Source organism: Taeniopygia guttata, chromosome 24 (genome assembly GCF_048771995.1).
Source record: "Taeniopygia guttata chromosome 24, bTaeGut7.mat, whole genome shotgun sequence".
NCBI lineage: Eukaryota > Metazoa > Chordata > Aves > Passeriformes > Estrildidae > Taeniopygia > Taeniopygia guttata.
Genome location: NC_133049.1, coordinates 5,332,934 through 5,357,251, shown reverse-complemented (window position 1 = coordinate 5,357,251; position 24,318 = coordinate 5,332,934). Strand labels below are relative to the sequence as shown.

Sequence of the window (24,318 nt, the reverse complement as noted above, 5' to 3'; positions counted from 1 at the left end):
CTGATCCCCGTGCCCATCCAGAGCTGTGTCTGACTGATCCCTGTGCCCATCCAGGGCTGTGTTTGATGGATCCCTGTGCCCATCCAGGGCTGTATTTGACAGATCCCTGTGCACATCCAAGGCTGCGTTTAGTGGATCCCTGTGCCCATCCAGGGCTGTGTTTGGTGAATCCCTGTGCCCATCCAGAGCTGTGTCTGACTAATCCCTGTGCCCATCCAGGGCTGTGTCTGACAGATCCCTGTGCCCATCCTGGGCTGTGTCTGACAGATCCCTGTGCCCATCCAGGGCTGGTGGATCCCTGTGCCCATCCAGGGCTGTGTCTGACTGATCCCTGTACCCATCCAGGGCTGTGCTTGATGGATCCCCGTGCCCATCCAGGGCTGTGTTTGGTGGATCCCTGTGCCCATCCAGGGCTGTGCTTGACTGATCCCTGTGCCCATCCAGAGCTGTGTTTGACTGATCCCTGTGCCCATCCAGAGCTGTGTCTGACGGATCCCTGTGCCCATCCAGGGCTGTGTTTGACAGATCCCTGTGCCCATCCAGGGCTGTGTTTGACTGATCCCTGTGCCCATCCACGGCTGTGTCTGACTGATCCCTGTGCCCATCCAGAGCTGTGTTTGACTGATCCCTGTGCCCATCCTGGGCTGCGTTTGGTGGATCCCTGTGCCCATTCAGAGCTGCGTTTGGTGGATCCCTGTGCCCATCCAGAGCTGCATTTGGTGGATCCCTGTGCCCATCCAGGGCTGCATTTGGTGTATCCCTGTGCCCACCCAGGACTGCATTTGACTAATCCCTGTGCCCATCCAGAGCTGCGTTTGGTGTATCCCTGTGCCCAGCCCGTGCTCGGCCGCCGCTCGCCTCTCCCCTGCCCATCCCGGCGCTGTTCCTTTAACGACGGGGCGGGCGCTGCTCGGCGGGGCCGTCCCGGGTCCAGGGGGGAAGTGACGGGCGGGGGGCGCGGGCAGAGCGGCGCGGGGCAGGAGGGAGGGAGGGAAGGGAAGGAGGGAAGGAGGGAAGGGCGCTGAATGAGCCGGGCCAGCGAGCCGCGGGGCCGGGGGCGCGGCGGGGCCGCCTTGCCGCGCCCCGTGCCCGCCCGGCGCTGAGCGCGGCCCGCGGGGGGATGCGCGGCCCGCGGCTGCCGGCGCTGCCCGCGCTGCTCTGGCTGGCGCTGGCCCCGCTGCCCGGCCCCGCGGCGCGGGCTGAGCTGCGGGTGCGGGTGCGGCTGCCCGGCGGGCAGGTGACCGAGGAGAGCCTGCAGGCCGACAGCGGGGCCGACTGCGTCAGCCTGGAGCTGCGGGCGGCCGACGGAGCGCTCGTCACGCTCACGGCGGATTTCAGACAGGTAAGCGGCGGGGGAGAGCATCACCCGGGGGTTCGGGCAGGGAGCGAGCTGGGGAGAGCATCCCGCGGGGGTTCGGGCAGGGAGCGAAATGGGGAGAGCATCCCCGGAGAGTTCAGACCGATGTGGAGCGGGGAGAGCATCCCCGAAGAGTTCAGACCGATATGGAACGAGGAGAACATTCCCGGGAGTTTCGAGCAGGGAGCGAGCTGGGGAGAGCATCCCCGAGGAGTTCAGACCGATATGGAGCACGGAGAACATTCCCGGGAGTTTCGAGCAGGGAGCGAGCTGGGGAGAGCATCCCCGGAGAGTTCAGACCGATATGGAGCGGGGAGAGCATCCCCGGGGGTTTCGGTTTAGGACGGAACCGGGAGAGCATCTCCGGGGGTTTCGGGTAAGAACAGAACCGGGAGAACATCCCCGGTGGTTTCGGATTAAAACGGAACCGGGAGAGCATCCCCGGGGGTTTCGGATTAAAACGAAACCGGGAGAGCATCCCCGGGGGTTTCGGGTAAGAACAGAACCGGGAGAGCATCCCCGGGTGCCGCAGGGTCCCGCGGTGATTCCCGGCGGGGCTGGAGGAGGGTAAAGGCTGCGGGATGGGAGCGCTGGCCCCTGGCACCTCGCGGGAGGGTCTGTCAGGGCTTTTTGTGCACTCCGGGATCGCTTTTTGCGCGATGAGCGCTGGGGATCCTTCCCGTCCTCCTTCCAGATCCGAGTCCATCCCAGCTCGGAAACTGGAGAATCTTGACTGGGTGTCCAGCAGCCAGAGCTGTTCCAGAGGCATGGAAGGACCCTCGGGATGCAGAGGGAAAAGTCCATCCATCCTCTCGCACCGTCGGGGGCTTTGTTTGAGCTCTCCAGGACAGTGATCCAGGCTGGCTGTCCCCACCGCTGTCCCAGCTGTGCCCAGGGCTGCCTGCACGCTGGGATCCCAATTTCCCAGCTGAGTCCAGCAGCTCTGATGCTCCTGCCTGAGCTGTGAGCAGCAGTTTTGCACAATTCCTCAGAGTTTTGCGTGGCAGGATCAGCACAGCCAGGCAGGAGAGGCTGGGCTGGGCTGGGCTGGGGAGATCTCAGGTTCCTGGCTCTGGTCTGGGGGTGTCCATGCTCTGCTGCAGCTCTGGGATATCTCTCCACGATGCCATGGGGTGCAGTTAATTCCTCAGGGGGGCTCCTGCAGTCTTTGGGGGCTGGTGTGGGGTGTGGGAGGTGTTTGATGGCAGCTGTCAGTTCTGTCACCCTCTGCTGCGATGCTGCTGAGCTGAAATCCCAAATCCCACATGTCCCGTGGAGCTGCCAAGCCTGGCTGGCTGCAGGGAGCTTCCCACTGCAGTTTGCCTGGGGTGGCACGGCTGTGTTATCTCATCCCAACCCCCCGTCCTGGCTCTTTGCTCAGGTGGACTTTGCTTTGCAGCAGGAGGAAGCCCAGACCCACAAGCTAGGAAGGTTCTACACACAGCCTGCTGTGAACCTTGGAGCCTTTTTGCCAGGAATTATTCTGGTGCCTCTTCCCCGCCCAATCCCAGTCTCCCTGCAAGCCCCTCAGATGTCCCTTTTCCTCCCCGAGGTGCTGTGGGGATTTTGGAAGTGGTGGCATGTTTCAAATGCTCCTGCACATGTGCAGGGAGGCAGCCCTGCGACTCTTATTAAAGAAAATACTAATTAATTGCAAGCCATGGCACGGCAGGGAGGTTAGGAAGGGCTCTGAAGCCGTGGATTGCAAACCTGAACATTCCCAGGTGAGGGAAATCCAAATGCACTACAGATCCTCTAGGCAGGTCCTTTGGGAACCTGGGATGTGACCTGTGCTGAGCTGGTGATTTTTTTCAGCATTTTTCACTTGTTTCAGCTCTTCCTGAGAGCTCAGAGCTCACCCACAAACCCGACTGAGTGCGTGTTACATCTTCTCTCCCTCCCATCCTTACTAGAGCTGAGTTTCCTCTGGCTTGGAGTTCTCTGGGGGTGTTTTGGGTCCATAGGTTAAATCCTGAGCTCCACAGCCCCTGCTGGAAGTGATGTCCCTGGAGGGCTTTGCAAGCATCCAACTTGCAGAAATGCATTCCTAATCCTCAGTTTTAGGGCAGCTGGGGCCTGACTCTGTCTGCTCCGTGGATTTGCTGGAAAATAGCTGGGAAAAGGCAGGGAAATGTAAAGGAGCAGGGAGCTGGCTTTGTGGTGAGGTGAGTAATGTGTGAGCAGGCAGCAGCCTGGCCGGGTTCCCCCTCTGACCTGCTCCAGCTGCACCCAGACAGTTCCCTGTTCTGCCCTGCTGCTCTTCTCCCCGAAATTACACAACTTCTCCCTGCTCTGGAGGTTGTGGGGTTCTGAGTGTTCCCAAAAGCAGCTGGGGCTGTTGTCTGCTGCCCTTGAGGCTGATGATGTGGCCAGGATGCTGGGGTTTTTCCACAAATGATTTTTCCATTCCTCTGGCTTAAACTGCAGGGGGTTCATCCAAAGTCAGGGGTTTATTTACTTTTTTATTTATTTTTTTTTCCCTCTGCCGGCAGTTTGTGGTTGCCAGACCAGGGGCTGGAGAAGAAAGGAGCTAAATGAGATCATTGTTCGTGGCTTTGCTCTGACACTGGTGGGACTTGAGCAGTGCCTGGGGCTTGCACAGGGCTGGGATTTTCCTCACTCTTCCATCCCTGCCTGCCTCCAGAGCTGGACCTGGAGGAGCTGTTTCCTCAGAGAAAATAACTCCAGGTTGTTTTCTATTTGGTGCAGCACAAACTGGGCAGTGTGAGTTCAAACTGGGACTCGATGTTTTCTGGGCAGAGTAGGGGTGACCCTTTCTTTTCTTGCAGTTTGAAAGAAGGGAATGAAAACGCTTCTTTTTCTGTGGTCAGGCATAAAATGTATTGCAAAAAAAAAAAAAATATAAATAATGAGGGGGCTCAGCAACCCCGAGTGCTGTGTCTGATGGGAGCCGAGTGACGTTTCCAGTTGTTAAACACAGAACAAAGTGGGTGGGTTTATTTCAAGGTCAGCACAAAGATAGAGAGAAGTTTCTCTTCTCTTTCCATTGCTGGAAAAGTTGGGCTTGAAAACACAAGGGAGGAAGCCTGGAGTGTGTTTAACCCATGCACTGCCAGTCCTTTCAGTGTTGATAAAGCTGTTGTGTGATTTTTTGGGGTGGTGGTGTCAGAATTTCCTCTGACCACGTGTTAGGTGACAAATCACCAGGTGGCACAGGAAAGCATCTGACCACAGATTTTATCTGTGTGGTTTGGAAAGTAGATTCCTCTCTGAACACATACCAAAAGTACGAAATGGGGAACATTCAGGAGTCTTTGGGAGGGCTGAGTAAACCACCCTGGTGTTTGTTACTGCGTAGAATCGTATTTATTTCTCAGAAAATGTGCTTTTTATTTCCCCCTCTCCCAGCACATCCTTAATTTGCCTTTATAGATACCTGAATATAAGAGGCAGCACACCCAAAACCTCCATTCCAGCCATTTCCAGAGACAGAGGGATTAAAAACCATAATCCCCACCCATTCAGGGTGGCTCAGCTGGCTGGACCCTGGCTGTGGATGCAGCACCAGCAGTGCAAACTCACAGAATTCCAGCCAGCTGTGCTCCATCCCTGGGGCAAAGGCTGCTGACAGCGAGCAGAATTGTGCCCAGCAGTGCTGGTGTCACCCCCTGTCCCCAACAGCACATTCCCTTTTGCCTGTGCCACTGCAAAGACAAAACTGGGTCCCCACAGCAGCACTGATGTCCTTAGGGGAGAGAAATTTGGCAGGAGAGCTGCATGGGCTGCAGGGAGGAGAGCACTGAAATGATTTATTTCCCTGGGAACTGGTTTGCTCCACTCCATGTGGAATGGTTGCTGGGCTGGGAGCTGGACCACACAGGCTTGTAAATCCCTGCTGGAAAAAAAACCCCAAACGGGGGGGCTGAGCTGCTCTCACCCCCCAGATGACAGCCTCAGGCTGAGGGCAGGCTGGGGAGGGGAGAAGCTGGATGATTTCCTTGGAAGTGCTTCGGGTAGGGACAGGCAACAGAGGGATTTGGGGAGTGGGAACACTGATTTCTGTGCTGCAACAGTGGGATTTTGGGAGTGGGAGCACTGATTTCTGTGTTGAAACAGTGGGATTTTGGGAACACTGATTTCTGTGCCAAAACAGCAGGATTTGGGGAGTGGGAGCACTGATTTCTGTGCTGAAACAGTGGGATTTTGGGAGTGGGAGCACTGACTTCTGTGTTGAAACAGTGGGATTTTGGGAGTGGGAGCACTGTTTTCTGTGCTGAAACAATGGGATTTTGGGAGCACTGATTTCCATGGTGCAACAGTGGGATTTTGGGAGTGGGAGAACTTATTTCTGTGTTGAAACAGTGGGATTTTGGGAGCACTGATTTCTGTGCCAAAACAGCAGGATTTTGGAGTGGGAGCACTGATTTCTGTGCTGTAACAATGGGATTTTGGGAGTGGGAGCACTGATTTCTGTGCTGAAACAGTGGGATTTTGGGAGGACTGATTTCCATGGTGCAACAGTGGGATTTTTCCTCTAAATATGAACTCTGTGACTAAAGAAGGGGCTTTTGTGCATGAAGGAACTGAGTCCTGTCTGCTTATTAAAGCTCTTTTTCCAGTGGAATCTTTTTTAAGCAGCATGGTTGGGTTCTTGCTCCACCTGGGGCTGCAGGGAGAGAGGGGTCAAAGCCAAGTGAGGATTTGGGACAGAGCAGGGAAAAGGAAAAGCAGGGAAAAAAAAGGTTTTGCCCAGGCCAGAGCAGTCACTGCAAGGTCCACTTTGGCTTTGCTCAGAGCCAGGTGAAGGTGGGATTTCCCTCTCAGAACAACTCATGCTACAGGAGCCTGATCCTTGAAAAAACAGCTTTTTTAAAGCTGCTTCAGTGCTGGCAAGCCAGTCCATTCCTGCCCGTCCCAGAGCATCTCCCTTGGTGTCAAGAAATGCTCTGGAAATCCCTGGCACATGGAGTTTGGGCAGAGGGAGTTGGGAATTCTTCGTCTGCCTCGGCCCTGAGGAGGAAAGAGCTGCTGGCTGAAGGCTAATTCTTAAATAGATGGATCAGGAGGATTAATCAGCTGTTCAGCACGTTCTCATTTTACAAAAATTGCCTCCAACCTGGGAAGTGCTGCACTGTTTTTAATCTCCTGCCTGTGGAGGTTTTCGGCCTGAATGCAAAACGTGGCTGTCCCTGCTTGCTTTTCCCAGACTGTTCAAAGGGAATTAGAATGAAATCCACAGCTGAGGAATATGCCAGAGTCAGCTTCTGGTTTTAGTCCACTCATCCATGGGCCCTGCATGCTGTGGGAGCTCCCAGCTGGAAGCTGGAAGGCAGCTGCACCAAATGTGGATGGGGAATGTGGGTTGTGCCAGTGCCTCAGTGGGGCATCTCCCCATGAAATCTCAGAAAAAAAGTAAAAATTCCACAGCAATTTCACAAGAATCTTTGGAATCTCTTTCTTCTCAAGCCTCCTCCGTGCCCTGCTCCTGGTGGTGCAGTCAACAGTTGCACCAGCAAGAGGATTTCTCCCATCCTGGGGGTGGAAATGCTGTTCTTGCAGCTGTCCAGATGTGCACTGAATGGCATTCCCGTTTCTCTTCTGGGCATGGGGGTGAAGGCAGGAAATAAACAGTGGGCTGAGTGAGCAGGAAGGCTCAGCTGGACCAGAGGAATGCTCTGTTCTGGGGCAGAGAGAGGCTGGGAGAGGCCAGGGCAGTGAACCATGCAGCAGGAACAGCTCCGGAGGAGGGGGATCTGAGCAGCTGGCACAGCTCTGCCTCTGCTCTCCAGCCTCCAGTGGACAGGTTTGGCTGCAGGAGGTGCCAAGGCAGGGGCTGATCTCCCTGTTCCAGTCCTGCTTAGCCCTGGAGTGGGATGGCAAATCCCAATTTGCCATCCCTCTGGCACCAAGGCATGGCACATCCCCTCAGAGGGCATCGAATGCCCCTGGAGCCAGAGGCAGGGATTGATCCCTGCAAAGAAATCAGGGATTTCCAGACCAGGACACAGGGAGGCTTTGCTGCTGACCAAGGAATTCTGTGCCTCTACATGAAGTAGCTGTGAGGGACTCCAAGCTGGTTCTGGAAAGGACTGCAATTCATTTTATATAAAATGACAAAATTAGTGACCTGGACAGAAAAGGAAGTCAGCTGCAGCTGATCATGCTGGCTCCTTCTGCCTTTAACAATTTCATTTTCACTTCTGTTCCACACGTTCAGGGATGAGTAACTTTTTCTCCACTATGCCACTTGTCAAGAAGCGAGCGAGGGAAGGCAGCAGAGGGAACCTGGGGCTGCTCACTCAGTAAGGCATGAAGATAATGGCTGTGTGATATTTGCTCAACAAAACCAAACGAGAAACGAGCCTCCCTGGGGCTTTGCTTCCCTTCTTGGGAAAGCACAGAACCCCTCAGCTGCTGGGTGTGGGATGTGACCTGGCAGCAATTTGTCCTTGGGATTGTGAAAACCCTTCATTCTCTGCAGACACCAGGGATTCTGCTGCAGGCTTTAGGGTGGGATTGGAGCTGGGACCACACCCCCGTGCTCAGGTAGCACAAGCAGGAGACCTTTGGCTTTGTTTTAGGGCTCTTTGACCCCGACCTCTCAGTTCACCTCAAAGATTTACATCTCTCACTCTTATTATTTCTCTCTCTGTCAGGAGGTGAAGATTTTCCGTGCCTTAATCCTCGGGGAGCTGGAGAGGGGCCAGAGCCAGTTCCAGGCCCTGTGCTTTGTGACCCGGCTGCACCGCAACGAGATCATCCCCAGCGAGTCCATGGCAAAGCTGCGGCAGGTTCGGGGCTCCCTCCTCCCTTCCAGCCAGGAATTCTCAGAGTTTTCCTGCCTGGATGCCCTCCCCAGGCCTCTGCCAGGCTGCTCAGCTCTTCCACCACCTCTGACCACCCCTCCTGCTTGAGGGATTAGGTGTTAAACTGAGTTTATCAGTGCTATTGATCCTGTTCTAGTAAAGCTTTAGTTGAGCCTCGTTTGTGTCGTGATTTAGTTGAGCCTAATTTTTGTCAGGAGTGTGAAAATCTCTGCCCCAGTGAAGCCAGTACTGATCTGGGACCATTTATCAGGACAAAACAATGAGAGACCACCACAGGCAATGGTAAAGCATCGTGGTTTCAGTGTCAACAGGTTATTTGAAGGTGCCTCTCACCCAGGTAGGATGCAGGTGCACATCTGTTCTCACATCTGGTGTTGGCACCACATCTGTAAGGAGCCAGATGCACTCAGGATTGAAGCTGTGATGATTTCCTCTGCAGAAAAACCCCCGGACAGTGAGGCAGGCAGAGGAGGTGCGGGGTCTGGAGCACCTGAGCATGGACGTGGCTGTGAACTTCAGCAAGGCCGCCCAGCTGAGCTCCCACATCCACAACGTCTGCGCAGAGGCCAGGGAGGCCATCTACACCCGGGAGGAAGATGTCAAGTTCTGGCTGGAGAAAGGTGATTTCCCGTGGGTTTCCCTGGAGCTGCTCCCGTCAGTGGGCTGGCACGGTGCTCTGGTGGCTCCTGCCAGGTTTCTGGGGATCAGCACCGGTTGTTTTGGCTCTGAGGCTCGTGTGTCACCCTGCCTGTGTGGGAGCAGATCTCACTCCTCCTGCTGGTGCTCCTGAGTGAACCCAAAGTGGGATTTTAAAGCAGCCTTTCACCTGCTCCACCTCCCAGAGGAAACACATGGGGTTTGTCTCCTTTGGCTTCCTGCCCCCTTCTGCTCTGCTGTGGTTCCTATTCAGACTGAAGTCCCTGGAGATGCTCTGTCCAACCTCCTCCTTGACCTGGGGACTGTGCAGAGACACCAGAGCTGGCTTTGGTGGCTCTCCTTTGGCTGTACTTCATGGCAGCACCCTGAGGGATATCTGATGATCCTGAGGGATATCTGACCACCCTGAGGGATGTCTGTTCACCCTGAGGGATGTCTGTTCACCCTGAGGGATGTCTGCTGAAGTGCTGCTGTAGGGCTCAGACCTGCACCTTGATTTCCACAGAGCGTTTTTGTTCTCCCAAAACAATTGGGAGAACAATTGTGGTTCCAATTCAGATATAAATCCTTCCAAACACTCTGTCCAACCTCCTCCTCAGCCTGGGGCTGTGTGGGGATGGCTTTGGTGTCCCTCCGTGCTGATCTCCGTGTGCGCTTGCTCCCGCAGGGGTGGATGGCTCCATGTTCGAGGTGCTGCTGGACCCTGCTTTCCTTGGGGTCTTTTATTCCTCCTGTGGTTCCCATTAGGATTTAAGTCCCAAAAGCCCCTGGAAACATTGTCCAGCTTCCTCCTGAGCCTGGGGCTGTGTGGGGGTGGGTTTGGTGTCCCTCCATGCTGAGCTCTGTGTGCGCTTGCTCCCGCAGGGGTGGACGGCTCCACATTCGAGGACCTGCTGGACCTTGCTTTCCTTGGGGTCTTTTATTCCTCCTGTGGTTCCCATTAGGATTTAAGTCCCAAAAGCCCCTGCAAACATTGTCCAGCCTGGGGGCTATGTGGGGCTGGTTTGGGTGGCTCTTCCCTCCATGCTGATCTCCGTGTGCACTTGCTCCCGCAGGGGTGGACCACTCCACGTTCAAGGTGCTGCTGGACCTTGCTTTCCTTGGGGTCTTTTATTCCTCCTGTGGTTCCCATTAGGATTTAAGTCCCAAAAGCCCCTGGAAACATAGGCTGTGTGGGGATGGCTTTGGTGTCTGTCCTTCCATGCTGATCTCCGTGTGCACTTGCTCCCACAGGGGTGGACGGCTCCATGTTCGAGGTGCTGCTGGACCTTGCTTTCCTTGGGGTCTTTTATTCCTCCTGTGATTCCCGTTCAGATTTAAGTCCCTACAGCTTCTGAAAACATTGTCCAACCTGGGGGCTGTGTGGGGGTGGCTTTGTTGTCTGTCCCTCCATGCTGATCTCCGTGTGCGCTTGCTCCCGCAGGGGTGGACGGCTCCATGTTCGAGGTGCTGCCGCAGGGCTCGGAGCTGCCGCAGCTGCAGCTGCAGCGCTGCAGGCTGTGCCCGGAGCGTTGGAAGCCCTGCATCTGCAGCTACTCGCTGAGCATCGAGTGGTACCCCTGCATGCTCAAGTACTGCAAGAGCCGCGACGCCGCGGGCAGGGTGTCCTCCTACAAGTGCGGCATCCGCAGCTGCCAGAAGGGCTACACCTTCCACTACTACGTGCCTCAAAAGCAGCTCTGCCTCTGGGATGAGGAGACGTAGGGCCAGGCTGGCTGCCCAGGGCTGGCTGCTCCGAAGGAGGAACGCTGTTCCCAGCCCTGCCTCGTGCTCCGTGCCTTTCCTCGCGGCCTCCTGCGTCTCCCTGCCCTCGTGCCGAGGCTGGCTGGTGATGCTCTGGCTCCCTGCAGCGGGAGATGCAGGTTTTTGGGGTGAAGCGCAGGGAAAGGGGTGCCCTGCCCTGCTCTGGAGCTCCAAGGGGCACTTCCCAGCCTCCAGCTGAGCGGGCAGGGCAAGGATCTTGCAGACCTGGGTTGCCAAACATCTCTGCCTCTGAAGATTGCTGCCTTCACCAGCTCCTGGTGACACAACCACGGGGAAACAGCTGGTTTTTGGGACCACAGCCCCCGGACAAGGAGGCTTTGAAGCCCACCCAAAGCAAGAGCCTGCCTGTAGCTTTTCCTAGTGCCTGACTGGCTGTTATATCCCCCTGTGGATGGAAGATACACTGGGGGGATATAGCCCAGCATCTTGGTAATGAGGGCTTTAATTAATCCCTGGCTAGACTAGTGAAGGCCCAACTTTTTGTGTTGGTTTTGTGACTGCTCCACTAAGAAATAAAACATCTAGAGACTCGTGACTACCCCCATAACCCCGTGGTTGGAAGGGGAGAAGAGGATCCCAGGTGGGTTTGGAAGAAGGCAGGATTCTACATCCACGTCCACTTTCATGTCCTGCTCTGCCAGCTATTCACAAGAAGCTCTTAAATAACTGTACTGCTTTGCTGTGCCTTGGTTTCCCCCATATGTTAAACAAGGATGACACTGGAGTTGTCCTTGGCCCTGGAATATTCCTGGAGGGACCAGACAAAAAGCACTGGAAGTGCTGCTTGGGTCTGTGTCCTCTTCCACTCAAATTAGGACGAGCACAGAGGGGAGAGAAGCTCTTGGGGTCTTTAGGAACCTCTGTGCCTCCTGGTGAAAAGCCTTCACAACGTGCCTTTTTGCCTAAGATACAGGAATTTTTGCAAAGAAGAAAAAAAAAATAATTTGGTCACAATTATTTTTGTATTGATCACTTAAGGGGGTGGGGGGAGAAGGGAAAGGTATTTTAATATTGGAACATGAAGTAAAACACACTTGAAATGATTAAAAAAAAAAAAAAGACAAATTATTTATCATTTGTAAGGTAAAATAAACTGATTTTTTTAAAGCATCCTTGGCCTTGAAGTTTGTCTGTGCATGAATTTTGGGTAAGTCTCAAACCTGCACCTGGTGAAGAGCCATGGGCTGGGGGGAACATGCAGGAATTTTTGAATCAGCACCTCAAACACCCCATCCTTCCAGGTTTGGGGTTCGGAGGGAGAGGTCTGGCCCATCCCAAGCAGTTTTTGGGGGCTTTGAGCTCGAGCTCTGCTGGATAAACCCATCAGCAGAAGCAGATCCTGGGGGCTGCTCCTCTCACCCAGTGGTCCCACGAGGCTTCTCCGGGTGTGGAAAATATTCCTGGGAAATTCTGCAGCTGCAGCTGGTGAGGGCGGCGCTTTGGGGCCAGCCCAGAGCTGCCGGTGGCTGCTGGAGGGAGAATTGTGGAGCTCTGATTCCCTCTAGTGTGGGGAATGTGTGGGGAATGCAGGGATGGGACCGGCACTTCAGCATTTCTCCGCTTCTCCCACCAACATTTCCCCCTTTTCCGAGCCAGGGGCAGCAGTGCTTTGTTCTCTGCTCTCTGTGGGTTTTTGTCCGCTGTGGGGTATTGGGGTTCAGCCCAGCTGTGGGGCAGGGGGCTGGGAGCAGGGTGGGGTTGGATTCCAGGGATTGCTGTCCGTTCCCACTGTACATCCCACCTGCACAGGGATGTTGGGACGGACACGGGCTCGCTCTGGGAGAGTCGGGAGCCATCCCAGCGAGTTTTATTTTGGAATTGCGAGGCTCTGGAGCTCCGAGCCGCTGCAGTTCCCCGGCCTCCAGCAGTGGGTGCTGGCGGAGCGCGGCTGTGCCCGGCCGGGATGTCGGGATGTCGGGATGTCGGGACAGGGATGCTCGTGGTCCAGCCGGTCCCTGCAGCATCGCAGGATGTCCCCAGCCCTCCCAGAAGAGAACACTGGGGATTTTTCCAGCGTCTCCCTGCAGTTTGTGCTTCCAGGGTCCTGATTTCCCATAAATCAGGTGCTACCTGCAGAGCTTTTCTCCCTCCAAGAGATACCTCGAACAGCAGGAGAGGAAGAGCACGGTGCCTGCAGTGAGGATTGTGGATAGGTCATTGATGACCATACGGAAAAAAAGAAAAAAAAAAAGGAGCAGCGTGTCTGGGAATGATTTTAGCAGCGATCATAGTAAAACAAATCCTGCCTTGCCTGATAATCTCATTTCTACAGCAGAAAGAAGTGGTGATGCTGTGATCCATCCCCTAATTTTCATAAGGAGGGTGTGTTCTCTCCCGCACTTCACCAAAGCTCAGGGCACCCAAGGGGATGGGCTTGGCTGCCGCAGCTATCAGGGGAGAAAACCACCGAAATATTCAAATTTGTTCCCCGCTGTTTCATTGAGAACAAAATAACAGCCGGGGAAAGTCATTCCCAGCCGTGTCTGGGGCCAGGAGAGGGCACTGGTGCCCTGCCCAGGGACAGCATCCCTGCCCAGGGACAGCATCCCTGCCCAGGGACAGCATCCCTGCCCGGAGGATGCCCGGGATTCCTGTCCGGCCGGAGGTGCCACGGGCACAGCCGCCCTCCTGATCGCCTCTGGAGCACGGGAAAAGCGCCAGGAAGAGCAGGGAGAGATGAGAAACTCCTGGCTGGTGAAGAAAAGGTGCTCTGATGTGGGGGAAGCAGAGCTCCCGTGGTCGCCTGCCTTTCAAGCTGGCTGGGAGCCACCAGCAAATAAATTCCTGTTTGACGCAGTGAAGACACCCGATCACGTCAGGCTTCACGGTGGGGAAAACCCAGAGAAAAACACTCGAAAGGAGGGTGGCAGCTGCCCAGGAACGCCCAGGGCTCGGGGTGGCTGGACGGGTGGCAGGAGTCCAGCCCCTCCAGGAGCTCCAGGGCTGTGCCAAGCACCCGCTGCTGGTGCCACCTCGCTGCTTCCCGGAGGCTGAAATGTCCCCTGCCCTGGGAATAAATCAGTGTGACCCGCAGCTTTCCCTCTGTTTTTCCTCGTTAGAGTCTGGCCGAGCTCCTCCGCCCTGTCCGGGGGATGTCCTCCCTCCCTGACCGTGCTGCGGGCCGGGCTGGGGGCGAGGTTGGGGATCCTGCCCGCCCAGCCATCCCTTGGGAAAACCTGTCTTTCCAGGGAGGGAGAGCGGCCTGTGGGAAAGCCGAGAGCCCTGGAACGCCAATTACCCAGCGAGAGATGAATGTGCGATAGCTCGTACCTGGCAGCTACTAATTGAGCGTTAACGCTTTCAGCGGGGCTCGCAGCCCTGTCACACCGCTGTCCCCAGGGGTGCTGGGGTCACCAGGGTGGCACATGGCAGGGACAGGGAGCAGCTGCCTGGCTCGGTGCCTGTCCCAGCACGGAGCTGCTTTCTGCAGAAGAAGCCAGCGTTTAGGGGATTTTTCCTGGCCTGGCTTCCCTGGAAGTTGGTAAATCCTGCAGCTGGGAGCAGCAGGGATGAGGAGGAAGAGGTTGGCTGTCTCTCCTCTCCTCTCTCAGGGGACAGAGATGGAGCACATGGCAGGAGAGCAGGGTCTCCATGGGTCAGCTTTCTCTCATGCATCTTCTTTGATGCTTTTCACCTTCCTTTTCATGCTGCTTGGCTCAGCACTGAGGTCCAGCCCAGCCTGAGAGGACACAAGGCCAGAGGGTTACCAGAGGGACCCAAAATTTCTGTTCCTTCACTCGCACACCTTCCCTCGGGGCACTGCCCAGCCGGGGGTGTTCAGGGCTGAAAGGGGAGACAGCAGGGATTTGGGATAGCAGGGATTTGGGACAGCAGGGGTTTGGGATAGCAGGGGTTTGGGATAGCAGGGGTTTGGGACAGCAGGGGTTTGGGATAGCAGGGGTTTGGGACAGCAGGGCTTTGGGATAGCAGGGGTTTGGGACAGCAGGGGTTTGGGATAGCAGGGCTCTGGGACAGCAGGGCTTTGGGGCAGCAGGGATTTAGGATAGCAGGGCTCTGGGGCAGCAGGGCTTTGGGGCAGAAGGGATTTAGGATAGCAGGGCTCTGGGGCAGCAGGGATTTGGGATAGCAGGGGTTTAGGATAGCAGGGCTCTGGGGCAGAAGGGCTCTGGGACAGCAGGGATTTGGGATAGCAGGGCTCTGGGGCAGCAGGGATTTGGGATAGCAGGGCTCTGGGGCAGCAGGGATTTGGGATAGCAGGGCTCTGGGACAGCAGGGATTTGGGATAGCAGGGCTCTGGGGCAGCAGGGATTTAGGACAGCAGGGCTCTGGGGCAGAAGGGCTCTGGGCAGGTGCTCCGGGGCGCTGCCCCAGCGCGGCCGAGGGCGGGCAGAGCTCGGCCCTTCCTTCCTGCCCTCCTTCCCACCCCACCCCGCAGGCTGGCAGCGCTGCAGGGACTCATCCATTCCCGAGTTACTAATATGCAAATGGCAGCGTTTGCATGGGCCTGACGCCAGGCTGCTGGGTGTCAGGGCACCCGAGGGAGCCGGAGGTGGGGCGAGGCGTGGCAGCGCGCCGCATGCTCACCTGGCCCTGCATGGCAACAGGCAATGGAGCTTTAGGTCCCTTGGGCTGCGGACCCACGGCCGGTTCGAGAGGCAGCGGGTGGCAGAGGAGGGAGGGCAAACTGGCAGCCCCTGGCAACCTGGGGCTGACGGCAGGAGGCTGGGCACACCGCGGATTTCCCCCCGCCGGCAGGATGGTGAACCTGGAGTCCGTGCACGCAGGTAAAGGGCACGGAGCGCAGCGCGGAGCTGTGGGCTCGGGCAGGAAATGGGTTTGCTCTGCTTGCCCTGACCTTTCCTCGCTCCTTTCCCTCCTCTCTTCCCCCGCTGGGGTGCCCGGTGAAGTGCCCGCCTTCTGCCGGGGGTAGATGATGCCCTGATCTGTTTAGGGGCTGCCAAGCCGTGCCCACAACGTGGGAGCAGCGCTGCCAGCCCCAGCGGGGTCAGGGAGCAGCGCTGAGGGCTCTGGGGTGCCTGGAAAATGGGAATTTGGTGCCTGGAAAATGGGAATTTGGTGCCTGGAAAATGGGAATTTGGTGCCTGGAAAATGGGAATTTGGTGCCTGGAAAATGAGGATTTAGTGCCTGACCTGTGCGTCCCGTCACTGGGATAGAGCTGGGAGGAGGGAGAAGGGATAAACCCACGGAGGGATGCGGCAGGGGTGGAGGGAGGTGTGCGAGAGAGAGATGGGACACGGGCTGAAAGGAGAAAAGTTGATGACAAAGAGGGAAAAGGAGGGAGAAATGAATGAGGAGGGAGCCGAGGGAGGCTGGCTTGAGTCCGGAATGAATGAACAGCGATACTCAGGAGCTGCTTCCAGGGCTCTGATCAGAGGCTCTCGCACATCCCCTCTGAGCAGCCCCTGCCCTGCAGCGAGCTGGGAGCCAGAGCCATCCCCACCAAATCCCCCGGAGCTGTGCTGAGCCCCAGCTCACCCTGCCAGGGCTCGATGCCAGGGGCAGGAGCACATCCCCGGGCACAGGAGCAAGGGTGACGCTGGAACTGGAGTAGCGTGGGCACAGCCAGACCCCCACAGCCCCGTCCTGCCTGGGCAGGCAGTGGGATTTTGGGGTTCAGGGGCCACGTGCCCCGTTCGTGGCTTTTCTCCTGGGCTTTGTGCGGCACAAAACGCTCTGCTGGAGGGGAGGGGAGGATGCATCCATCAGTTTGTGCCAGGCTCATCCCCTGGGGTACCCCTGTGGGTGTCCTGCTCCTCAGGGGACACCCAGGGGGCTGTGCCCAGGGCTGGCAGCCCTCCACAGTGATGCCGCAGAGATGACAGAGATGTCACAGTGTGACAAAGATGACCAAAGCCTTCTCTCCATGGCCGTGCCCAACCTCTGGGGTGCCTCAGTGGCCAGCCTGAGCGGGCTGGGGAGCCCTGGCCACGAGGAGAGGCTGCCAAGGAGGGCAGCTCGTGGTCTTGGCCCGTCTTGGCTGCTGGGAGCATCTGCTCTGGGTGTGCTGGTGTTGGTGTCTTTCAGGGCCGCGTCCCCCACAGGCTCCAACCCACCCACCCACCCACCCACCCACTCGTGGGTGACTCTTTCTTCACGGGAGATTCCCCACATCGATCTGTGCCCTCTGTCAGGGCTGGGTTTGCAGCTGGGGCTGCGTGAGGCGCTTCTACTCCCCCAAATCATCAGCAAGTCCGGAGCTTTAAGGAGTCCTCTGCAGGGAAAGGAGCCCAGCACAGCTCTGATGGGGCTTTTTCACCCCCCTGTACAAAAGCAGTTCAGTTTTGGGGTCCCTGAGCAGCTTTGAGGCCCCTCTGTAACAAGCTGCTTGCAGAGCTGTGCTCAGCTTTCACCCCAGTTTTTATCTTAAGAGGTTTTTTTCCAGCTTTAATGATTTTAGGAGAAGACACAGCCCACAGCCCCCAGGAGGGCTGCCCAGGCTCCTCACACCCTCCTCTCTGCTGAGACACATCCCTGGTGGCTGCCACCACCCTCCCGGGCCATTTTTTGGATATTTCACCTCCCTGCAGCCTCCAGAGGGGCTCAGGCACCTCAATCCCAGAAAACTCCCGGTGATGCTCCCAGCCCAGCCCTCCTCCACCATCAGATTCCACTTGGAAAGCCACGGGGCTGGCTCACCCTTCGCCCATGCCCCAACAGCTACGGGGAATGAGGGCTTGGGAAAGGTTTTATTTGCTGACACCGTTTGTTTCGGCAAAAATAGAGATGCAGATCCATCCCTGGAGCTCCTTTGGTCTGCCTGAACCACCAGCCTGCCCCTGCCCCTGCTCTGTTTGGGAGCTGGGGCAGAGCAGCACATTTTTAATATGGCCCAGGCCGCAGTGGCGGCTCCTAATAGGGCTGTGGTTAAGAGTTAGGCTGTCCTAACTGGGTTATTTTTCCCAGAGAGGTTTTATTTATTTATTTTATTGTTTTTTTCCCCAAGCCTGATTATCCTGTGTGTATTGCTAAGCTGGCAAAGCTGTGTGGAAGGAGCTTGGCTCTGTCTGAAGGTGTTTTTGAGGATGGAGCAGGGGTCAAAGCTGGGTTTGCATCGCTCTGGTTGTAGTGGAAGGGTTTTGAGTGTCCATAAAAAGGTGTTGGCTGCAATTAGATTAGAAATTAATTGCTCTGTGTGTCTGCTCCTCGTTCCCAAGAATCCCTTGGAGGCTGCTGCTGCTGCACTGTTGTCCATAGGAATACAAAACATGTCCTAAACCTTAAACCCCTCAGATCAGCAGGCAGAGCTTTCCTTTTCTTCCTCCTTAATTTTAGTTTTCTTTTCCCGACAGAATAAGCAAACTGTGATAACTTGTGCACATTTATAGGGGGGATCTGAATTTTGCTGAAAATAAAATTCAAGAGATTCAAAGTGTAACAACTTGTGCACATTTATAAGGAGGATCTGAATTTCGCTGAAAATAAAATTCAAGATATTCAAAGTGTAACAACTTGTGCACATTTATAGGGGGGGATCTGAATTTCGCTGAAAATAAAATTCAAGAGATTCAAAGTGTAACAACTCGTGCACATTTATAGGGGGGATTTGGATCTCACTGCAAATAAAATTCCTGTGCATGGGAATCCCAGGGCATCTCCTTATCTCCTGCAGGAGGAGGGGATTTACCTGGTGATAACATGTGACATGCAATCAAGTTGCAGCAGCAATTGCTCCTTCCCTCCCCACCCATCCCAGTTTTTAACAGCAGAGGGATCTGGGGGTCACTCCTGCAGAGGGGACAGAGCTTTTCTTGCTCTGCTTCTCTGTCTGTCCTTCCTCAGCCTTGTCTGAACTGCTCCAGCTCTCGCTCTCTTGGGAATTAGATATTTGCTTTCTCTAATTTTATTTTTTTACAAGCTTTCTCACCAAAGGAAGCACCACATTTCTGCAGGCTTTTAGATTTTTTTTTTCTTCCTCTATTTTATGAGAACTTGCCTTTTTTTTTTTTTTTTTAATACTTTTTTGGCAGCCAGCAAAACTTTGTGCTTTGTAGATTGCCTAAGTTAGGGTCCCTTGGCAGTGGTACAAGACAAGAAGATGTTTATAGCTGATGGTAATTACTCTTCCTGCAGTACAAACGCTTAGAAGCCCCACTAAACGTTCATGTCTTAATTGCAGAGGGTTTATTTGAAGGGGGGAAAAAAAATCCCACAACTCTTTTCTCCCTCCTTTCCCCCCCCACCTCACTCCTTAATATAATTTAAGGAAAGGAAGTTTCTGAAGTATGTGAAAGTTTCTGTGCTCTGGTATAAAATCCTGATTTTTTTTTTTTTTTTACCTTTATTCATTTGCTGGAGAAAGTTTCAGACTTTCAACTTGATCAAAGCTATGAAATCTTGGCCAAAAAAAGCAGATTATCTGCTGCTTGCACACGAGGCTGACTTTGAATACGGGGAAAGAAAACCTGCACATGCACAAAGCCCTGCCTGTTTTGGTGTGAGCAAAAGAGGGAAATAAAATAAAAATCCAACGGGGCTGCTCTCATCCGTTTGGGAATAACAAAAGGTGGATATGGGGAAGAGGAAAAGGGTTTGCATGATGCTTTTAGGTGGCTTCCACCTGCCTTCCCTACTCCGGCAAAACCACAGCAAACACTGGCCCAGCTTCCCCGCTGTTGTTATTCCCTGATGCAAATGGGAAGAGTCTGTGGCCGGGATTGGCTGCAGGCAGCACATGCAAATCACCCAAATAATAAAAAATTATCTCATTTTTTACCTTTTTTGGTTTTGCCCCCTCGCAAAACGAGTCTAGAAACAGTTAAAATTCCCGTGGAAAAGGAGAAGCTGGGGGGTGTCCATCCGAATTTGGATAAATATCTCCCCTTCTCCCACCTCTGTGTTCTTGGCCTCTTTTAAGGAGGTGATGAGCAGCCAGGTGTGAAGTTGACCATTCCCACCTTTTCTTGCAGCTGTCCCCGAAGGAGAAAGTGGCCCCGGGTGTGGTGGCAGTCATCACTTCAAGGGTAAATGACAAATTTCTTGGTCTGGGTGAGGATGGGGGGCAATGCAGGGGACAAGACTTGGGGGCAAGGCAGACCTTGGGTGGCTTTTGAGGGCTGTGGGCACCTGTGAGTGACAGAAAAGAGGAGAAATAAAGTGCAGAGAGAGGCAGTGGGAAAAACAAGCTGGGTTTGAGCCATCTTGAAGGCCAAGGGAAGGATTTGGGAGAAGCTGGAGGGATCCCTGTCCCTGCAGGTGTGGGAGGCTGCTGTCACAGCCAGAGCACCACAGCAGGTTTGGGAAGCCTGAGCAGGGCTGGGGAGTTCCTGCTGCTGAATCCACCCCTTGATCCCGTGGGTGAGGAGGGATGAGAAGGGTGAAAACCCCACAGCAAACTGGGGAGGGGGGACAGGAGTGAGGGGGGCTGCAAAGAGCAACAGGAGGGAAAGTGCATCCTCAGAGCTGATGAATATTCTAGCGCCTGGATGTTGAGGAATCAGAAATTTGAAAGTCTGATGGTTTATTATAATTACACACATTCATTTGTGCTGTTTAGTGGAAGCCACATGTGCCTGTTGCCTGGGACTGTGACCTGTTATTAAAATCAGTTGTGCCTCCTTTCCCAGAGATCAAGATGAGCGGAGATGCGGCAGATTCCACAGACACCCGGCACGAACCTGACCAGGTGGAGCCAGGTAAGGCGGGTCTGGGGTGGCAGGGGCAGGAGAGAGAGGGGAAAGAAAAGAAAAAGAGAAAAAAAAAAAAAAGAAAAAGAAAAAAGGGGGAATGTGGGCGCTGGAAGTTTCTCCCCGTGCTTTTTCTGGGCTCCTGTTGCTGCTCTTGCAGCCTGGGAGTTGATCAGGAATGTGCTCTGGGCTAGGATTGCGTTGGTATCTTGATTAGCAATGCAAGATCCCTCCTGTGTGACAGCAGCAAATCCCGGAGTGCCTCCCCAGTGTCCTCAGTGGGTTTGATAGAGAAATTCACTCACAGAGTGCTTCCTCAGTGGGTCTGATATAGAAATTCACTCACAGAGTGCTTCCCCAGTGTCTTCAGCCCAATATTCTCAGTGGGTCTGACGTGGAAATTCACTCACAGAGTGCCTCCCCAATATCCTCAGTGGGTTTGATATAGAAATTCACTCACAGAGTGCCTCCCCAATGTCCTCAGCCCAATATTCTGAGTGAGTTTGATATAGAAATTCACTCACAGAGTGCCTCCCCAATGTCCTCAGTGGGTCTGACATGGAAATTTGCTCACAGAGTGACTCCCCAGTGTCCTCAGTGGGTCTGATATAGAAATTTTCTCACAGAGTGCCTCCCCAATGTCCTCAGTGGGTCTGATATAGAAATTCACTCACAGAGTGCCTCCCCAGTGTCCTCAGTGGGTTTGACGTGGAAATTTGCTCACAGAGTTCCTCCCCAATGTCCTCAATGGGTTTGACGTGGAAATTTGCTCACAGAGTGCCTCCCCAGTGTCCTCAGCCCAATATTCTCAGTGAGTTTGATATAGAAATTCACTCACAGAGTACCTCCCCAATATCCTCAGTGGGTTTGATACAGAAATTCACTCACAGAGTGCCTCCCCAATATCCTCAGTGGTTCTGATATAGAAATTCACTCACAGAGTGCCTCCCCAATATCCTCAGTGGGTCTGACGTGGAAATTTGCTCCCACCTCTGCCACAGCAATAATGCCTTTGGAACAGTCCTGGTGCACCCAGCTTAGCTCTGTATCCACAGGCCTTGTGCAAGGAGCTTTTCCTTAGGGAAAACAGCTTTTTTTTGGGCTCTCTGTGTGTGGTGGGGGAAAAATGAGAGGGACTTTGGGAATAATCAAATCCAGTTCAGAAGTTCCAGAAAAAGCAGATGGAGAGGCGTGATGGGGTTTTTTGCCTCACACCTGACTTTGTGCAGGCTCAGCTCCTCCACGGAGCCCCCAAATTCCCTGGATGGGGGAAACTGAGGCACAGGGTGATCCTTTGAAGACGCCAGCGATGGCGTGAGCGCTGATTTCTGCCAGCTTTGCCCACCACCAGGTGTAACAGGCACCCGAAAAATCAGGTTTGTGCTTTCGGGCTGCCTGAAGTGAGATTTGAATACGAGCCCTGTAATTTCCCAAAGGGCCATGGTCACATCCCTTTTTAGGCAAATGAGCAACAAGAAGAAATCATTTTAGCACCCACTAGGTACAGCAAATTGAGATTGTTAAAAGCTGTGCTGTAGCTTAGAAATCAACACCTTTCGAAACAAAAACTGGTGGAGAAAACGTAGAGGAATCAAATATTCTCTGAGGAATGAAGAGCCCTAAGCTTGGGCCAAGGGGATGTGTAAGAGCAGGTGAAAACCTTGCATGGGATGGTTTTCCTCTTATAAAATTTGAGATCATTTAGGGGAAAAAAGAGATTTTGGGTAAGCAAGAGAACTCCAGGTTTTAAAGGGACTAACCCCACCCCTCGATTTAGAAATCCCCTGTGCTCTTCTTGCCTGTTAACTGGGATATTTGACAAAATCTAAAATAGAGATAAAATCTGGTTCTATTCACATCATGGACTCCGATTGACTTTGGCCAGCTCAGCTCCTGCTCAGGGCTCTCAAATCACCTCAAAATTGGGATTTGGGATAAACGAGCACCAAACACATCCCAGACTCCCCAAACTCCTCCAAAAAACCCCGAGAGCTTTACAGGGCCTTAAACTGAGAACTGGAATATTTGGCGCTCATTGATGGGTGGCAGGATTAATCAAGATTAAGGAAAATGAGGATTTAATTCTGGTATTGGCTGTTATTAAATGCAGTGGGAGGCTCTGGCTGGTGTTGGCAGCACATTTGGTTGGATAAAATACTTTTCTTTTTTTTTGGTTGGATAAAATACAGAGTTTGTTTTTTTTTGGTTGGATAAAATATGGGTTTTTGGGTTTTTTTGGTTGGATAAAATACAGGGATTTTTTTCAGTTTAAGTACCCCAGACAGTCACTAGCTGCAACCTGCAGCGCTTCTTTTTAGTGGTAATTGAGAAAAGAAAGCAGAACAGTGAAATCAATTTGTTTGAAAATAACAAAAAATATTCGTGGCAGCTTTGTGCTCTCAGAGCCTCCAAATCAAGCAGGGAAATCAGGACAAGTAAATCTCCTTCATTTGCAAAGAGCGGCACAAAGAACCTGTTTAAATCGCTTTTTTTTGCTGAGGCTGTCCAGGTGATTTTTAATTTTTTTTCTGAGGCTGTCCCGGTGATTTTTTTTATTTTTTAAATTTTTTCCTGAGTCTATTTTGGTGATGATTTTTTTTTTTTTTCTGAAGCTGTCATGGAGATTTTTTGATTTTTTTCATAGGCTGTCCCTGTGATTTTTTTGCTTTTAAATTTTTTTTTTCTGAGGCTGTCCCACTGACTTTTTGATTTTAATTTTTTTCTTTTTCTGAGGTGATTTTTTTGATTTTTTGCTTTTTTTTTTCCTGAGGCTATCCCAATCATTTTTTTTAAAATTTTTTTTCTGAGGCTATCCTGGTCATTTTTTGATTTTTTTCTGAGGCTGTCCTGGTGATTTTTTGATTTTTAAATTTTTTTTCTGAGGCTATCCCAGTGATTTTTTTTTTTTTCTGAGGCCGTCCCGGTGATTTTTTTTTTTCTGAAGTGATTTTTTTTATTTTTTTCTTTTTTTTCTTAGGCTATCCCAATCATTTTTTGATTTTTTTTCCCTGAGGCTGTCCCAGTGATTTTTTAGATTTTAAAATTTATTTTTCTGAGCCTGTCACGGCGATATATTTTTTTTTTTCCGTAGGTGATTTTTTTTGATTCTTTGATTTTTTTTTCTGAGGTGATATTTTTATTTTTTAATTTTTTTTCTGAGGCTATCCCAATCTTTTTTTTTTTTTTTCTGAGGCTGTCACAATGACTTTTTTTATTTTTAAATTTTTTTCTGCTGCTGTCCCACTGATTTTTTGGTTCTTTTGGGAAAGTCGACACTGCCGAATGTTGGGATGTCCTTTGGGGGATCCCCATCTTGGGGACACTCAGGGGGTGGCATCACCCACCTGCCCAATGTGCAGCTCTGGGATTTCACCCAAACCTTCCCCGCTCCTTTCAGCCCTTTCTGTTTATAAACAACAAAACTCTCTTTGTGCTGAGCTTCCCGGGAAGTTTTTGTGCATTGTTGGAGGAATATTTACTGCAGCTCCTAATAGCGGCGTGTTTTGGTTACCTGCTTCATGTGGGAAAAGGCTCCGCGTGTTTTCTGATGACTCATTAATTGAATTTCCCATTTCCTACTGGATTAAGTTCCCCAAGAACCTCGTTCCCCCCTCCCAAAGGAGAGGTCTCTTACCAAATTAACAATATTACACCGAGAATTCCTCCTAGGTGCAGGCAGCACAAGGTTTTTCATCACCAAAAGATGTGGGCTGGCTCTAAGAGCTTGGAAAAAAAAATTTAAAAAAAAAAAAAGGAAAAATGAGGGAATTAAGTACCAAAATGCTTTTGTAAAACAAGCCCTTGATCTAAAACTGATGCCTAAAGATCTGATGGGAAGTGTCAGTAGCAAAGGCATAATCTCATCCTTTCATATCCCCGCCAACTCCAGGCTTAGAAGGGGAAAAAAAAAGGGTAATTTGAAGCATTGTTCTACTTTGAAAATGTTTGAAATAATTGTGGGGGGTTCTCTTTTTTGAGAAAATTGTTAAAATCATTCGCCTTTCGTAGGAGGTTTGGAGAGCTCAGTGCTTTTTTTTTGTTGTTTTTTCTTTTCATCCACACCAATTCCACAGTAAATGTTTCGGGCCTTTTAAAAATATATATTCTCCAGAAACTTGTGGTTTTTTGATCCTAGTTCTACCATTT

General features: G+C 52.8%; 1 protein-coding gene and 1 long non-coding RNA gene across 2 annotated transcripts; both read left to right on the top strand.

Annotated features, from left to right (window-relative positions):
• The first annotated feature begins 990 nt into the window (after positions 1-990).
• Positions 991-11,676, top strand: OAF (out at first homolog). Its single transcript, XM_030290854.4, has 4 exons — positions 991-1,342; positions 7,975-8,109; positions 8,585-8,765; positions 10,226-11,676. Exons 1-4 carry the CDS (start codon positions 1,121-1,123, stop codon positions 10,504-10,506), a joined length of 819 nt encoding a protein of 272 aa, XP_030146714.1. The 5' UTR covers positions 991-1,120; the 3' UTR covers positions 10,507-11,676.
• A 3,385-nt stretch (positions 11,677-15,061) lies between these two features.
• LOC140680506 (uncharacterized) lies at positions 15,062-20,185 on the top strand. The gene is made up of 3 exons (XR_012051869.1): positions 15,062-15,311; positions 19,456-19,509; positions 20,113-20,185. It is a non-coding gene; the product is annotated as an uncharacterized lncRNA (long non-coding RNA).
• Positions 20,186-24,318: the final 4,133 nt, after the last annotated feature.

Coding starts and splice junctions, on each gene's coding strand:
- OAF (XM_030290854.4), top strand. CDS start 1,121: ATGCGCGGCCCGCGGCTGCCGGCGCTGCCCGCGCTGCTCTGGCTGGCG. Junction 8,110..8,584: donor CCATGGCAAAGCTGCGGCAG/GTTCGGGGCTCC, acceptor TTTCCTCTGCAG/AAAAACCCCCGGACAGTGAG. Junction 8,766..10,225: donor CAAGTTCTGGCTGGAGAAAG/GTGATTTCCCGT, acceptor TTGCTCCCGCAG/GGGTGGACGGCTCCATGTTC.